The following is a 16,889-nucleotide window of genomic DNA, read 5'->3' on the forward strand; positions in this document are numbered from 1 at the left end:
GCCGTGTAGCCATTACATATTCTCATCAAAAATGAGAAAAACTTATATATCTATGACTTGCAAAAACAGCCACAATGTATTAAGTGAAAAAAGCAAAGTCCAAAATCAAGTGCAGAGTCCATCACCATTTTTCTTTAAAAAAATGCACAACACATACTTTTAAAATATATCTTACAAACAATTATGCTTTATATGAATATATATTTGTATGTACATAATGTATTATGTATACAGAAAACTTTATGCATGATCTCAGAAGGATATGGCTGGAGAGTGAGAACCAGCAACTCTTTGGTGCTAAAATTTGATGTAATGAAGAATATTAAGAGAAAATATAAATATCTTACATTGCCCTACCATCTCCTCCCTTCCTTTCCTGCCTTCTCCCCTAAAAAGATGGGGAGTATTTATGTCCTCCTGAGAGTTGGTCCCAATGTTCCCCTTGGAATGAATGTTGCGTTATAACAAGTCCCCATGGTCACAATAGCAAAAGCACAAGTTGCTCTTCTTACTGCTTCCTGCCCTCCTCCCCTCACAGGTTTCCAAACCAGCCTTAACTCTTACCCCTGGGTTGAGAAACAGGTTTATGTGTTTGTGTAGCAAGGCTTGATTCTGCTGGTTGCCTGCACAGAAATTCTGCAGAAATTCATGAGCCAGCCTCATTATCTCCTGCATCTTGGTATCTTCAGCCTATATGTAAGGAGGGAGATGAAAAACAGGTTGAAAATAGGGCCAGGCTGTGGACAAGATAAGGTCAGTAGGAGACAGCACATATTGCTAGGCCAGCAGACCTCATTCTATGACACATCCATCACCTGCCAAGTGGAGTTCTGAAGGTGTGTCCTGAGTGCGTGTTGTGTGAAAATATTGGGGTGCTGCAATGCTGAAACTGCAAGAAGCCAGTAACTTGAATAAGTTTAATAATTCTCTTATGTTCTCTTCCACTAGCTGGCAGATTACAAAAATTATTTGAGAAAAATGCAATACAGAGTGGAAGCTGAGAGGGAATCTCTGGATTCCATTTCTAGCAATTTCCGAAATTTCTGAATCCCCCATTTCTGAGAACAGAGTGAAAGCAGAGCAGAAGCTGACTGATCACTGGTGGTGAGCCTACATCACCCCAGCTCTTGGGCTCAACCTTTTTAATCTGCCTAACATATGCATGTATGCATTAACTTTTGGCAAGAGATAACACATTAGTCTAGAAATATCTTTAGATTATAAATCTAGGCAAATATACCTGTCATAATCCTTTCCTTGTCACCCCAGCATCAAATTTAACCTAAGAGTTAGTTTTTCCATCTGCAAGATGGGATAATACTTGCCCCAGGCATTTCACACAGCTGATTATGTGATTCTCATTTCCTACAGTAATAAACAAATACTCAGTAGTTGTAAAGCATTAGATGCCCCATGATAAGAAAATGGATTAAAACCTACTGACCGATTCTAAACAAGAAAACTTTTAATACAGTAAAAATGAAAGGAGAATTCCAGTAACAGAATCATCCCTCCTATTCATTTAGCCCACGGTAGCCTCCCTATGTCTTCTCATTTATACTACCTCTTTTCAGAGGCCAGAGAGTCTAGCAGTTAGGAAGGCAGGCCCTGAAACCAGACTGCTTAGCTCTTATCCTGGATCTACCACTCACCACTGGATGATGTTGGGCAAGCTACTTAACTCTTCAAGGCCTCCGTCTCCTCATCTGTAAGATGGAGGTAATACAAATGCACACTTCATATGGTTGTCGTGAAGATTAAGTGACAAAATCCATGTCAAGTGTTCAGATGGTAATCACACAATCAATGTTAACTATTGGTTTTGCTCTAGACCAAGGTTCAGACAGATACTCTAGGCTTTGTGGGTCAAAAAGCAAAAGAGAGGACATTAGGCTGGTACCACTAAGAATATAACTATTTAAAAATGGAACAATCATTCTTAGCTAATATGCTGTATAAAAACAGGTGGTGGGCTAGATTTGGTTCATGTCTGCAGTTTGCTCACCATGGTCTAGATAATAATCCTGGGAGAAAACAGGACACATCTGTCAGAACAACTAACAGAAGGAATCTGAGCTACCAGCTTTAACAATCTAAAACGAGCAAGTTTAGGGGGACATTAATAGCAAATCCCCATACAACAAAGCAGATACTACATTTGTCTCCCACTAACAGAGAAAGTGGCATACCTTCCAACTCTTAGAAATCAGAGGCCTTGGGACAGGGAGACCCTGCTGGTTGACAGCAGTAATCTCAAACAGTTCTGTACTCTTTGACTTCTTCAGCTAAAGGGAGACTCTGCTGGGGCTCATGGAAACTAAAGGCTTCATCATGTGAAATGGGTTTTTACAAGGCAGGCAAGCTCTAAAGACCTCATATAACGAGAAGGTATATCTGCTCTCATCCAGAGTCACACACGCGCACACACACACACTGTTCTACCACCAATTCCAACCAAATCAGGTTACCTATTCGTTACTCTACTACTCTATGGATGGATATCTTTCTTTCAGGAAACTGATGATATTATGAGGCAAAAATAAGGCCAGCAAACTACGTCTTCACATTCTTTACACATAGCAAGGTAAATCAACTTGCTGGTTCTAGTCTAAACGTCAATCAAACTTGGATGACATGCACACTTGTAATTAATTTGAAGTTAGTTAAGGTCCTGACCTACTAGAGGAATTAAACGTATACTTTATTTGTGCCTACTGAAAGGCTTGGCTAGCCTGAATCACATGGTCCCCATGCCCATGGTGGTGGCCTTCACCAAGAACTTCCTTGAGCACAGGGCAGCAGGTATAGCAAATAAGACCTCGACTGCACTATAACTGAGCAGAGCGGGCTCTATGTGTTGCTGGGCCAAGTAGGCAAAGTATTGAACCTCTGGTCACAGTCTTCTCAAGTGGAGCTACTCCAAGTATGACCTATCTCATGTGCTGTCTTAAGGATTAAATGAACTGGTAAATGAAAATTACTCCGTGCCATGCCTGGTGCCCTGAAGGCACTAGCAGTGAGCCACCTTTAGGCAACTCTTCACTGGCAAGTTTCTCTGGCAGCCTCTGGTAAACTCAAGAGACAGAAGTCCATGCCCTGGGACTCTAAAGTTCCCCAAGCCTCAGTCTTCTGATCTGTCAAATGGGAACACCATGACAACTGCACTGGATTTTGAAAGTGAATAGACGCTTTTGAAAATGCCCTGTCAGGCTGCACAGTGCAAAGCACTATTGCTCTACTTCCCTAAACCCTATCATGTCCAGGCCAAATGCTAAAAATGACAAATGAAAAAACGGGACAGAGAGTATAACTTCTAACAGGAGAAAAGGACTTAGAGCAAAGTATCACCTGATATATCCAAATACTTGACCAGATGTCAGCACACTGCTGAGGACCTCAGAAGTGGGTAAGCCCCAAAATCCCACATGCATTTAGTAACCTGTAGTGCTTAAACTGCCTGGATGGCATCTGCAGAGGACACTGTGGAGCACAAGCCCACGTGCAGGTAGAGCTGTCCAACCTTTGCACCCAGTGTGGTGTGGGAAGGAGGGGAGAATTAATGGACTCTTATTTAAAATCTTAAAACAGAAAAAAAAAAAAAAAAAAAAGGATCCCTGGGTGGCGCAGCGGTTTGGCGCCTGCCTTTGGCCCGGGGCGCGATCCTGGAGACCCGGGATCGAATCCCATGTCGGGCTCCCTGCATGGAGCCTGCTTCTCCCTCTGCCTGTGTCTCTGCCTCTCTGCCTCTCTCTGTGTGACTATCATGAATAAATAAAATCTTTAAAAAAAAAAAAAAATCTTAAAACAGGGAACCCTGGGTGGCTCAGCGGTTTGGCGCCTGCCTTTGGCCCAGGGCGCGATCCTGGAGACCCAGGATCGAATCCCACGTCGGGCTCCCGGTGCATGGAGCCTGCTTCTCCCTCTGCCTGTGTCTCTGCCTCTCTCTCTCTCTCTGTGACTATCATAAATAAATAAAAATTTAAAAAAAAATAAAAAATAAAATAAAATCTTAAAACAGGAGGCAGGTTATGGGCAATGGAATTTTATAATGTTTCATACAGGTGGCCCAGATATGCCTTATATTCACTTCAGCTTCATGTATTCGCCAATGATATCCTAATAAGAAGAATTTAGGAAAACCCAGGGATCTGCCCCACTCTGGGGAGCAGCAGCCACAGGAGGGGACTCGCTCACCTTCTCGTAGGGAATCTGTAGCAGCTCCAGCACCACGGCGTGTGCACCCATGTTCCGGAGCAGGCGCTGCTGCTGCTTCCTGCTCTTCCTCACAGAGGCACTCTCCTGAACACAGAGTTTGCTGAGTCGAATCAGAATCTGTCAGAAAGAAAGATCCACAGTGTGTACCTCTGACCAACATCTCAGTTCTGAGCTCCGATGTACAGCACAGTGACAACAGTCAATAAAGTTATACCGTATATGTGAAATTTGCTGAGAGTAAACCGTGTTCTCGCCCACCTCAAAAGCGTTTGTTGTGTGAGATGATGGATATATTAATTAACTTGATTGTGGGAATCATTCCACAGGGTATATCTATCAAATTATTGTGTGACATGTTTTAGTGAGATTTCAAATTTTTTTTTTGTCAATTATACCTCAGTAAAGCCAGACAATATTTTTTTTGAAAAAAATGAAAGAAATCGATTTTAGAAAACTAGGAAGCATGACTGAGAAAAAACTGTAGGCACTGGTCATGGGCAGGGAGGCAGAAGTGATCACAGCACACTAAACACCTAAAATGAGGGAGATTCCTTCAATATGTAGTATCCCTGTAAATCCATCAAACCAAATCTCAACATGGCTAAGAACATGCTCTTCCAGAGTGTGAAGTGGATTATGGCTTCAACCAAAAGTGGGGTAGTTTCAGAAAGTTCTAAAATGGTGAGACTCAGCATCATTGCCAGGGACTGGGGAAGAGTTTGCTCTGGGTTTAAAAAACAAAAAACAAAAAAACAAAACAAAAAAAACCCACAAAGCTCCCAACCTCCCAACTTTGAACCACATTATGCAAAGAATTCTAAAGAACTAGAGCCCTAATTGGGGGACACTATATGCTGTCCACTGAGATAAAGCCTTGACAATGATATCAATGAATCCTTTGGTCCCTTATAAACCTATATAAATATAGGTGATGGCTGAACCTATAAAAAGTGAGAAAATTGAGGACTACAGATAAAAGTGGCATAGGATGATTTGAACCAAGATCTGAACCAAAAACCCATGTATGTAACCTCTGCAAGCTTCTTTCTCCCTGTTTAACTTTACATGAAGAAAAAAGCTGAAGTGTTTGCACCTTCAGCTTGACTATCAAAAACTGTAGCTCCTTGGAGAATTAATAAAGGAGGGAAAAAAAAGGCAGGAGGCTACTTACCTCTTTCACCACCCTGTAGTTGTAGCTACTGGTGCTCTCATGCTTTTGTGACTTGTTATGCCCCTCCTAAGGACCAAAATAAATGTAAGTGTGGTTTGTTCGGCCCTTGGGCAATAGGTCTGTTTGTTCGGAATGGCATCAGCATTTAGGAAACAATGAGAGTTTGACAGTTTTTCTACAGCCATGCTGGGTTTCAGCCTGAGTCACTTGCTCAACATCTCCTTTCTGACATATCACTGAGGTGGGAGAGGATGATGGCCAGCCTACTGAGAATAGGTTCTTCCCCAGGGGGGTCTGCAAGGGAAATCTGGTGCTAATCTACTCAACACCAAAGTCTATTCCCCCACGGTCCAAGGTGACATGGAAGAAGTAGCTAAATTTCCATTTTGCAGCTTATTTCCTAGGAGAATGGCTGTGACTTCAGCCACTTAACAAGCAGATCTCTTGAGAATAAAGCTCATCCTACAATCTGCACTTCTACTGAAAACCAGAGGAGGAAATTCCCTTGTTTGAGGAGCTCATCCAACTGCTCTGGCAGCATGAGCGGCGTTCCACTCACCTCTGTTTTCTTATGTTCATTCTCCCCAGAGGCACCATCCATGGCCTCGTCAGGGCCCTGCCCTTTGTAAACCCAGAGCTCCGACTTTTCCACAATGGATCTCAGCTGATCCAAGTCTTGTTTGATCTGTTTGTAGTTGTCCACATCTTGGCTGGTAACAAGCAGCTGAACCTGAACAGACAGGATGTATCAGTGGTGCACAACAGCCTCTTGGACAGTCAACAACAAAAATGAACACACACACACAGGAATGGCAGCCCAGCTACCTGTTTGAAGGCCTGCAGGACCTCCTGCCTCTGACTGAAGTGCCGAAAGAGCAGCTGCAGGGCCCCTGACACCAGGGGTGGGTAGTCATGCATCGTCAAGTGCAGCAAGACTCGGAGGAAGGTTCTGCCTCCATGGTCATCCAAGTCCAGGGGGGTGTTCTCCTCACTACAGGAGTGTGTGGAAGGGGAGAAGCCAGATAAGCCACACGCACCCTTCTGTCACACAGACTCACCAACCAGTCAGAGTTCTAACCCCACAGTCAACCTCAGCAGGCTTGCGTTTTAATGAGCTTCTGTAATAACACACTACTGTTTTAACTTCAACTATCTTAAGAGGTGAGGGAACAATGAAGATCTCACCACTGTCCAATTGTAAATCAAAGTCCCCACCTTCCCACAGTGACAGGAACTGGCTTTTTTATCCAGATTCCCAGCTCCTCGATTTGAGTGTTCTTCTGCTAGGTCTCATCTATGGTGGGAAAACTGCACACAGCTGTGTTTCTCCTAAATTAGTAGTTGATTTTTTATTTAAGATGCTGTAAGTCTGTGCCTACCAAAGTACCTGTGGTAAAGGACCAGTTGCTTTTATTTCCACTTTCACAGCTAACTGACGTCTCAGTCTATACTACGTCCACTGGTCATGCACTTAGATATGGCAGTGTCAGGTTACTGTAAAAGTGCCCAAACGATTCCTCCCTTTTTTTTTTTTTTTTAAAGATTTTACTTATTTATTCATGAGAGACAGAGAGAGGCAAAGACACAGGCAGAGGGAGAAGCAGGCTCCCTAAAGGGAGCCCAATGAGGAACTCAATCCTGGGACTCCAGGATCTTGTCTGAGCTGAAGGCAGATGCTTGACCACTGAACCACCCAGGTGTCCCTCCTCTCATGTTCTGTACTTATGTCCCAAACTGGCAGCAAGCAGTCTGCAGACCCCACTTTGAGGAGTGTCGCCACGAATCACGACAACCCAGTGTCCTTCAACTGAGATTAATTAGCAAACTGTCAGAGGTTATCTCAGTGTCTATGATAACTATGTGTTATTTATATAATTAAAAAATTATTGACCAAGGCCTGGATCAAATGGCAGACCACCGCATAACTGAGCATTGCCACTCAATGATTGTGGCTATATTGTACTTACAATCCAACGAATGCCAAATGTTGAGACCTTCATGCTTGCAGGTTAGCAAGAAAAGCACGGAGAGGACTTCACAGGAAAATATTCTATTCATGCTACATGGTCCAAAAAGGTGTGAAGACAATTTCACTGATGTTCAATATTAGAAAATGATGGGAGAGTTGAGATACCACAGAGCACATGGGAATATAATCACGCTGAACTCAATGTACTCTGTTTCAGAAAAACATCTTTCATCATAGCAAATATATTGCTATTTCGAATTTCTTTGGTTTTACATTAAGCACTGGGGTAGACTGCCAACATTGGTGTCCTCCAGTAAAACAGATCATCCTGGTATATACCTCCTTATGTACCCTCCCACAGTGACAGTGGGCCTTCAGCTATGTGATCTGCTTTGACCAATAGGATATTAGTAACATGATAAAAGCAGATTTGATTAGTGTTGTATACTGTTGGCCTATCCTGTTGGGATCTTTGCACTTAGAGCCAGTCACCATGCTACAAAGAAGCCTAAGACATTCCTGTAGAGAGAGAGGAAGGGAAGGAGAGAGAGAGAGAGAGTTCCCAGTCTTACATATATTTCTACCAAGGAGCCAGAAATGTGAGTAAAAGAACCTTGGATGTGCCAGTTCCAATCACCAGCCCCAAAAGACTGAACAGTGGCCAGTAGATAAGCCATCCAGCTTAGCCCCCCCAGTCAACCCATTTAATTGTGAGAGGTGGTAAAAGGATTTTAAAAAATCCACTAAATATCTGGAGTAGTTGTTACACAGCAATAGAAAACTGAACCAAGAATATGTATATGAAAGAAGTATGTGGGGGTGCCTGGGTGGCTCAGTTGGTTAAACACCTGTCTTTGGCTCAGCTCATGATCTCAGGGTCCTGGGATGGAGCCCTGTATAGGGCTCCCTGCTCAGCAGGGAGTTTGCTTCTCTCTCTCTCCCTATGCCCCTCCCCCTGCCTGTGCTCTCTTGCTCTTTCTCTCTCTCTCAAATAAATAAATAAAATCTTTTTAACAAAGATCTACGTGCATAGGGTATTTATAACAGCTGTGGCTATTCGAGTCTTACAGGTATTTTAGTCTCATAATAATGTTTTAAGTCAACATTGAGTAATCTGATCTTTTAAAAAGGGGGATCATGCATTCATCTAATGTTAGAGACAAGGTATGTTTTTGTTGTTGCTGTTACATGGTCTCTAAAGAGCTCAGAGACAAAAATGGCGTCCACCAGCAGCAGAAACACGTGATCTTGCTAACCTCACTTTGTTTTCAATTCCCTCTTTCTTTCAACTCTATTTTGCACCATTAAAAAAAAAAAATCTTTTAATACATGCACTTGGGGAAACCTACTTCCATTCTTTCTATCCCAGGCAGGAAACACACACAGATATTCACACACAGACACAGCCAACTAATATCATTCTGACCTGAGCCGATAAATAAACTAAACCCAAAGGCTGTTTCCTAGAAAAATGAGGGAAAAGCCTTTTAGAGCTACACAAAAGGAGGCTTCCCAATCTTAGAACCACCTACAAAACTGAACACCGAAAATATACTTTCCTTCCTCCAAAGATGCCTTCTGCTTGCTCTTCAATGTGTTCAAAGTCAAGAGTACCTGGAAAGTTATAGAACATAGTTTCAGATGTAGAAAGGCCTAAAAACATAGGCTGTTGGTGAACTTTTCTAAAAATAGCCTTGTCCCTGCCTATAAGTTAAACCTCAAGTCTTTCAGAATCTTGTATTATAAAGCTGTGAAGCCAGGTCAACCCACATCACACTGTCCAGTGGCTCTGGTGTGCACTGTTCCACATTTCTGCTGGTTTTCTACCCACTCATGATCCACTTAGTAGAGGAGATGACCTCATGCCAAGGAAGCTCAGGCCTTGAGAGGTGAAATTGTGTCTACCACCACCTTTCCCTTTATCACTATTTCCTGGGCAGGGAAAAACTTCCATCATGAGTAAAAGTTGCTAGTGGACAATAAATTTTTTTTTGGCATTTCATGTAACCACAACACTACAACTCTCAGCTGTCTTATGACTAAGAGACTCCAAGATGGAAGGAAACAAGATCTAACCCAGAAGAGATCAGAACTCTTTCAATTATTCCTCTACCCATAAAAGGTAACTCCTAGGATTTCATTCTCCATTGCGATATACTTCAAAATATTAGTATTTTATCCTTTCTGTAGAATGTACTATTGGAATCCTCAGTTTTTATTAGACTCACACCCCATTCTATGGCTGAAATCCCATTGTGGAATCACTAACCTGGTACATTACTTGGCCCCTCTTGGCTGCTGTTTCCAGAGGATGTTTCCGAAGTCTGGGAATTGCTTTCATCAAACTCTCTCTTAAATATACACAGGAGGCAGGAGATCCTATAATCCAATCTCACATTCAAAATAAACTAAAGATTCAAGTGGAAATGGAAACAGATTGGTTACATTAGCATACCACCTGTAACACTCTGCCAAGCCACTGCACTCTGGCTGGGCCTGGTATCTGCTGCATCAATTACCTTAAGCACTAAGTGAGCCAAATATTTGGCTTAGATTTCAACAATTACTTTAACAACAGACTTCTATGGAGTATATCAAGTCTGTCCATAGCACCTTAGCTTCTAGTACAAACTTTAGCACCCTGACAATTAATTTAATAATTGGAACAATAAATCACTCACTCCCTACTCCATCCTCTATAAAACATGACTTCAGCAACTATTAAACACCAACTCTGGGCCCTGAGAAGGGTGAAGTTAGCTGCCTTAATTTAAAAGAATTCACACAGAAATACATGCATGCTTTTACTACTAGAAATTAGCAAGGTCCATATTTTTCATTTCTGATGGTTTCCTTTGATTTATAAAACAACTCTTGGGTTCCTTCTTCATTTACTTCTTACATTCCTTTGCCCTCTACTCTGAAGCAAGTTACATTTTCCAGTTGTTGCAAGAGCCAAAAGAAAAAAGAAAAAAAAATCCAAACAAAAAAACCAACTGCTTGGCATTATTTGAGGATCTTACGGACATTTTCCCTTCCATTCTCTTCTCGTCTCTGCCTTGCCCTCTTGGTGACCTTACTCAATCCCAGGGCAGTCACCTCTCCCAGACTGAGATACTACTACCTTGGCTTGCCTTCTGAGCTCTTGGTCATTGTTTCCTACTGATTACTGGACATCTCATCTGGTGTCTTGCCAGAGTCTCAAACTCAGTATTGTACAAAACAATGTCAGTCCTGCCCAAGTTCTCTCAACCTCAGTCAACCTCAGAACATCTACTCCTCTGTCTCTGATAAAAACATCTAATCACAGACTAAGTCCTGTTGGTTCCACTTCTACTGGATCTCTTCTACGATTTCCCCCTGCTCACATCCTCCTTAGCTCCTGCCTTGCCATCACCAGATCTACCTCCCAAAGGTATTTATTCTTATGTCAGTCCCCTTTATGAAAATTCTCAAAGGCTCACTATAGAACTAGGTCCTAACACTTTAGGCACCCAGAACTCTCTAGAATCTGGCCTGGTCCTCCTTTCCAACCTCATTTCTGACAACTTCCGTTCCACACACTCTGTCTCTGCCCACGGGGAGTTACTACTGGTCCATGAGATGTCATGCCCTGGTTCAACCTGCTCCAAGTTCAAGGGGACTTGAGAATGTCCCCTCGGTTCTATACTACAAACCTCATTCAGGTGTAAAAGCACAGATAAAATCTATCTCCTCTGTAAAAACCTTCTCTGGCGCTTACTAAATGTGATCATATGACACACCCCCTATGTCCTAGGAGAATACTTTTTTCATAGTTTCACTTCCTTTTTTTCCCTATTAGACTATAAATCTCTTGTGGGTATAATCTCTGTTCAAATCATCTGTGCATTTTTCTGAGTGCCCAGCAAAGTGCTTTACATATGGTAAGGGGGAAGTATTTGTTGAAACAGTGACTCCACCAACCAGTTGTTCTAAGATGATGACACTGAGAAGACCTCAAGGGTGTGATCAAGTTTTATACTGCATCACTTCTGATACATGTTCATGATACTAACATACTTGGGACGCATACGGCATAGCCTGAGAAGTCCTTCTCAGCTTTTGGTTAGGCAAAAATTCAATGAGGCTTCTTCTAAAGTCAATCTTTACAGCATTATATATTTGAGGACTCTCATTGATGCTTTCAAACTATTGGTAAAAAGTGACTTCAGACTCAAAAAACAAATTCTTAAGTCTATAATAATTTGTAATCACCTACTACATGTTCTGGGGTTGGCAAGAGGCAACATGAGACAAAAGAGAAAAAAAAGTGGTAACAGCATTATTTTCATTAAGGAGCAAATGATTTTGCTGATGAATAAAAATGAGCAGAAAGAGGAAAACACAGACAGTCAGGAGATCAGGAGGGTTCTCATACCTGAGACCAATCCCTGTCCTCAGTAGATTGGCTCCCATACCTCCTTTTGCCCATGCAAGGCCTTTACTCCTCCAATTATCCTCTCTCCTATGTCAACAACTTGTCCCTCTCTCTAGCTGACCATTCCATTCATTCCATTCGGCATACAAACTTGCTATCATCTCTCAACTTAAAAAACATTCTAACAAAAACTTCCTGTTACCAACAATCACCCTCAGGCACTTCCCCATTTTTCTGTTCATTTTATAGCAAATCCACTCAAAAGAGTTATTTGTACTTACTCCCCCACTCGGATTCAACCTCTCCCATTCCCTCTTAAATCCAACCTACTCCAAAACCTGCCAAGTGTACTCCCACCTCAAGATCTTCTCATTGTTATTACTTCTGCCTCAGAGACTTTTCCTAGATATCCACATGCTAGCTTCCTCTCTTCATTTGGGTCTCTGATCACATTGCCTTACTAGAGAGGCCTTGTCTGACAACCCCAACAAAAATAGTATCCCTGGCTTCCTTCCTCCTGGCGGCCTCCAACCATCCTGATCCTCCTTTAGATTTTAGCATCCTTAACACTTACCACTCTCTGACACAGTATACTTGTTGTTTAATATACCTAAGAGTCCTACCAAAATGCAGGTTCTTTAGAAGCAGGAATTTAATCTATGTTGTTCAGTCTGATCTCCAGTGCTTAAAAGTACTTGGCACAGAATCAGGTTCAATAAATATTTGTTGAATGAATGAATGAAAAAGGGAAGGGAGGGAGGGAGGCAGGTGTTGCCAAGTTCATGGAACCTTAAACTAGTTATGAACAATAAGCAAGGAACCCAGCTTTATGTAGAAGCATAACCAAGTGAATTTTAACCAAAAGGAGCAGCTTGGGTGAAGCCATAGAGGCCAATGATTATGGAAAGCCAAGGCAACTACAGGAAGTTTTGTCATGGCTGGAGGAACAAGGCACATTGGGGAGGAACATGAGATGACAGGAGAAGGATAAAGACAGCTAGTTCATAAATGGCACTGAACAATGAGCTAAGAATTTACCTCCATTCTCTCCCTAGAAAGTCTAGGGCTTTATAAGAGCAGGGAGAGGCATGATCCAAATGGTAACCCTGTGAAGCACACTTCCCACCACCCCTGGCTGATGGTTACCTGGAGTATTTCGATGATCTTCAACTTGGTGTCCATGACCATGATGTCCTCCTTCTCTGGTTCTGCCTGTTTCACATTGCCTTCAGGGGCAGCAGCCATGGGAGTCATGGGTAAAAAGCCTCCTCCCCGGAGCACAACCTGGGTCATCAGCTCTCCAACCCCATGGATGGACCGCATTACATTACTGCCTAGGAAGGGTCAGGACAGACCTCAGTCATGACAACATTCTGGAAGAGTGCTCTGAGGCACCTGGCAGGGGGAAGAGACTCAAGATATATTAACATGTCCCTGTTCTGACACATTCTCAAGACCCTAGGAACCAGAAAAGGTTAATACGCATCAAAACTCTGGGGACTCAGGAGTAGCAGAAAACACATGGGTTTTGAAATCCCCCAAGGGACATTTTTGTGTATTAATTCACCTGCCAAATTTTACTGGTCACTTAGCATATGTTTGTTGCTATACATAATAATAGGGGTATAGCAGTAAACGAGGCACAAATTAAGTGCTGCTATGAATACTAATCTTGAGCACACTGGATTACCTCTGAGGCTCAGTTTCTTCATCTCTAAAATGAGAATAAAGGAGCTCAGTCAGAGGATGAGATGGTGAAAAATATGTGAAATGACTGATCACAGGACCTGACAGATGGTGGGAGATAAGGAGATGTACTTTTTCTCTTCTAGCTGTAGAGACAATCTCACTAATTATCCAGACACGGGTGCCTAGTATGTGCCTACTCTGACCCTAAAACAGAGGAAAAAACAAAGAAAGGCAGATTTTTCTATTCACAGATTGGAAATACAAACCTGGGTTTTATTTCATCATATGCTAAATCATCATTGATTGATCACAACACATCAAAAATGAGGACAGGACACATGTTATTAAGAGATGAGCATGCAACTGGTTAGATAACTTTCAAATGGTTTGGCAAAATAGACACCCAGACTCATACATAGATCAAAAGGAATTTGAGCAAAATGTGAATAATCAAGGACTCAAAGATCTACAGGTGTCTGCTGTGCTATTCTTTCAGCTTTCCTTTTTGTTCAAAAATGCCCATAATTGGGGTGCTCAGTCAGTTAAGTGTCTGCCTTGAGCTCAGGCCGTGATCCCAGGGTCCTGGGATCAAGCCTCAAGTTGGGCTCCCTGCTCAGTGGAGAGTTGGTGTCTTCTCTCTCTGTCCCTCCCCCCTCTCCCCAACTTGTGTTTGCTCTCTTTCAAATAAAATCATTTTAAAAAAGGAAGAATAAGAAAATATCCAAAATGAAAAGTCCAGAAGAGAAGGACAAGGGAAGGACAGGAACTCACTGGGAAACACATGATACAAGTTAGTAAGGGGAGAGTCTGGGAGGGCATGGCATGTCCCTGGGGTGTGGGTGCCAGCAAATCCTACTCCTCCACTTTGCCACAACATTCTTACCTTTATTCTCTTCTCCTTTTGCCATTTTGCTAATGGGGAAGATTGTCGTCACGTGCACACAGTCCAGTATGGCCAGGAGGATTTTCGTTAATCGTAGAAGGTCAGAGAAGTTGTAGAAACCAAAGTAAATTAGATTCCTAGCCAAATTTACAACCTATTATATTAAAACAAAGAGAGAGACAGAGAAATGGTGTTAAAGTGTACCCTTCAGTTTTATGTGGACTAGTTGATAAATGACTGATTCTGTCCCTCTTTATAGTAAGAGAAGGCGTATACCTTGCTTGCCATTTCTGATCAAATTTCGTTTTATAAGGAGAAAAATAAGAAACAAAAAACTGCACAGCTACTGACTTCTTTTAATAACTAGTTAATAAACAATTGGCCTAATCATGTGTCTGTGGAGCTTCCCAAAGAGAATACAGGGCAAGCCATGTTATAGCCAGAGGGCATAGATAACAATATTGCAATCCTCAGAAATAGAACTCCTCACAAGGAAAGGGGGTCTGAAGAGAAACATTTTAACTCAAATGTAATAAGAATTTATATACCTCAAAGGATCTGTGACAGATCTCACAGTCTGTTTCTTTCCTGTTGTTTTTAATATAAAATACAGAGTATACGTACCAGTCTATCATGTTACATGATAGGATTCACCCTGGGTACTTGCTCTAAGAGCTTAACTACCATTAAGCCAAGTAACTGCTATCAATTCTATTTTATTCTTGAATAAAATTGAGCTGAATCCCTTTTTTTTACAAAACCAGAGTATCATGATAGAAATTACCACATGCTAAAATATTTTCTATTTACCCAACAGAAAAATGACCGATGAAAAGCAGATAAAACATACAGATCATTTCATTATGAGTTACCTCAAATGTAAGCTTGTTTTTCTCCTTATCAGAGAAAGGAAACCTCTGACAAACCACATCTCTTAAATACTCCTCCACAAATTCCATGGTTTGGGCAAACCTCTCCTTAATTTCATCTTTGGAAGCTCCGCTACTATCATAGCTAAAAGAAAAGGAGAGAGAAAAGGAAAAAAATTTTCAAGAACTTTATAGTTAGGCCTTTCTCAGCTGCTCGGCCACAAAGCCGAGAACCCCCCCCCCGCCCCCCACCAACACTCCTATCTCACCCTCTGTCCTTACTTTATTCTTTCCCCCTTAGCAGCTATCATCAAGATACGTAATCATTTGAGGTGCCTGAGGGGCTCAGTCTCTTAAGAGTCTGCCCTCAGCTCAGTTCATGATCTCAGGGTCCTGGGATGGAGCTGGAGCCCCGTGTCAGGCTCCCTGCTCAGCCGGTATCTGTTTCTTCCTCTCCCTCTGCCCCTCCCCACCCACACCCTCATTTGTGCTTTGTCTCTTGCTTTCTCTCTCTCTCTCTCTCTCTCTCTCAAAAATAAATAAAATCCTTAAAAAAAAAAGCTATATAATCAATTGTCTTATTTGTATCTCTTTCCCTTCAAGTGTAGAGATAGTGTTCTGGTTCGTTCATTGACATGTTACTTAAGGCTGACACAAAGTAGAGACAAATATTTGTTGACTTTAAAAAAGAGACGACATAAATTTAATCATGCCATCTTTCACATTCTTCAAAAAAAGCAGTATTTGCCATCTACTTTTTAATTTTAAGCTTGATGGGGGGGAAAAAAAGACTTCATCTTTCTGTTATGATTTAACTAGACTTAACCATAAGTTGTCTGTCTACCCTGACCCAAACATGATGAGGTTTTAAAGCAACATGAGGTCTCGGTGCAGGGAGAAGCCAGACTCACTCATCGATGGCGATCTCTGAGGGAATCTCAGACCAGAGGCGGGCGTATTTCACAGGAGTGACTTGTTCTTGAGGATCTCGGTCCACGTGCATATGAAGCATGAGACGGCAGAAGGATGCCCTCAGGTCATAAGGCAGGTTTTCATCAGACATACAGCGGAGAATGAGATCTACATCCAGCTGGCCTGATATTTCATTGATGGCCAGGTACTGGCGGTCTAGGCACATCCTAGCAAAAAGGTTCAGCTGATACCTGGAGAGAAGTAAGGTTACACAAAGAAATCAGAAGTCATTGAAGATGAATGGGAACACACATTAGACAGTTCAGATATCCCCAACTTTCACAGGAGTGACATTGGACACCTGAACATCGACATGCTTAGATGGCTTCTGTGACCAACCAGATAAAGGAACAGTTCAAGCTATACCACCAGTCATACATATCTACCTTGCTGAGGTGGAGTAATTATGTGACTATTTGATTCCACTTTGCCCTTGTTTATTTTATGAAATAAATGGGGGAAATGTTACATGTAAAATGCTTGTCTATTTCTTCAGCTGTTTTTTTTATACAGTATATAAAGGCCATGTAGGAAATGTTCAAGATATCTCCCATGTTGAGTCTAACTAGAAATTTTATAACACTCTTAGGGTCTTATCTCATAAGCCTCCTTTTTGACTTTTACATGAAAAACATGATGTACAAAGTAGGGGAATCTTCAAAATATCTTATGCTTTCTTCCTCATCCAACTACATGTGGTTTTTGTCACCTCCTGTACTGGA

General features: G+C 41.9%; 1 protein-coding gene across 8 annotated transcripts in view; it reads right to left on the bottom strand.

The window, feature by feature from the left end:
• The window catches only part of ITPR1 (inositol 1,4,5-trisphosphate receptor type 1), a 318,610-nt gene that overhangs the window by 142,242 nt on the left and 159,479 nt on the right, over window positions 1-16,889 (bottom strand). For 6 of the 8 annotated variants that reach the window (XM_072720366.1, XM_072720372.1, XM_072720371.1 and 3 more), the window contains 11 exons: window positions 16,107-16,358; window positions 15,199-15,340; window positions 14,327-14,480; window positions 12,901-13,088; window positions 9,625-9,763; window positions 8,915-8,969; window positions 6,212-6,377; window positions 5,946-6,116; window positions 5,387-5,452; window positions 4,195-4,332; window positions 565-690 (listed from right to left, as the gene is read on the bottom strand). In XM_072720366.1, the coding sequence (XP_072576467.1) occupies window positions 565-690; window positions 4,195-4,332; window positions 5,387-5,452; window positions 5,946-6,116; window positions 6,212-6,377; window positions 8,915-8,969; window positions 9,625-9,763; window positions 12,901-13,088; window positions 14,327-14,480; window positions 15,199-15,340; window positions 16,107-16,358 (1,597 nt within the window). The remainder of the gene's footprint in view (window positions 1-564; window positions 691-4,194; window positions 4,333-5,386; window positions 5,453-5,945; window positions 6,117-6,211; window positions 6,378-8,914; window positions 8,970-9,624; window positions 9,764-12,900; window positions 13,089-14,326; window positions 14,481-15,198; window positions 15,341-16,106; window positions 16,359-16,889) is intronic. The other 2 variants (XM_072720368.1, XM_072720367.1) reach the window with 1 other exon arrangement.

The sequence above is a fragment of the Vulpes vulpes genome, chromosome 9, assembly GCF_048418805.1.
Source record: "Vulpes vulpes isolate BD-2025 chromosome 9, VulVul3, whole genome shotgun sequence".
NCBI lineage: Eukaryota > Metazoa > Chordata > Mammalia > Carnivora > Canidae > Vulpes > Vulpes vulpes.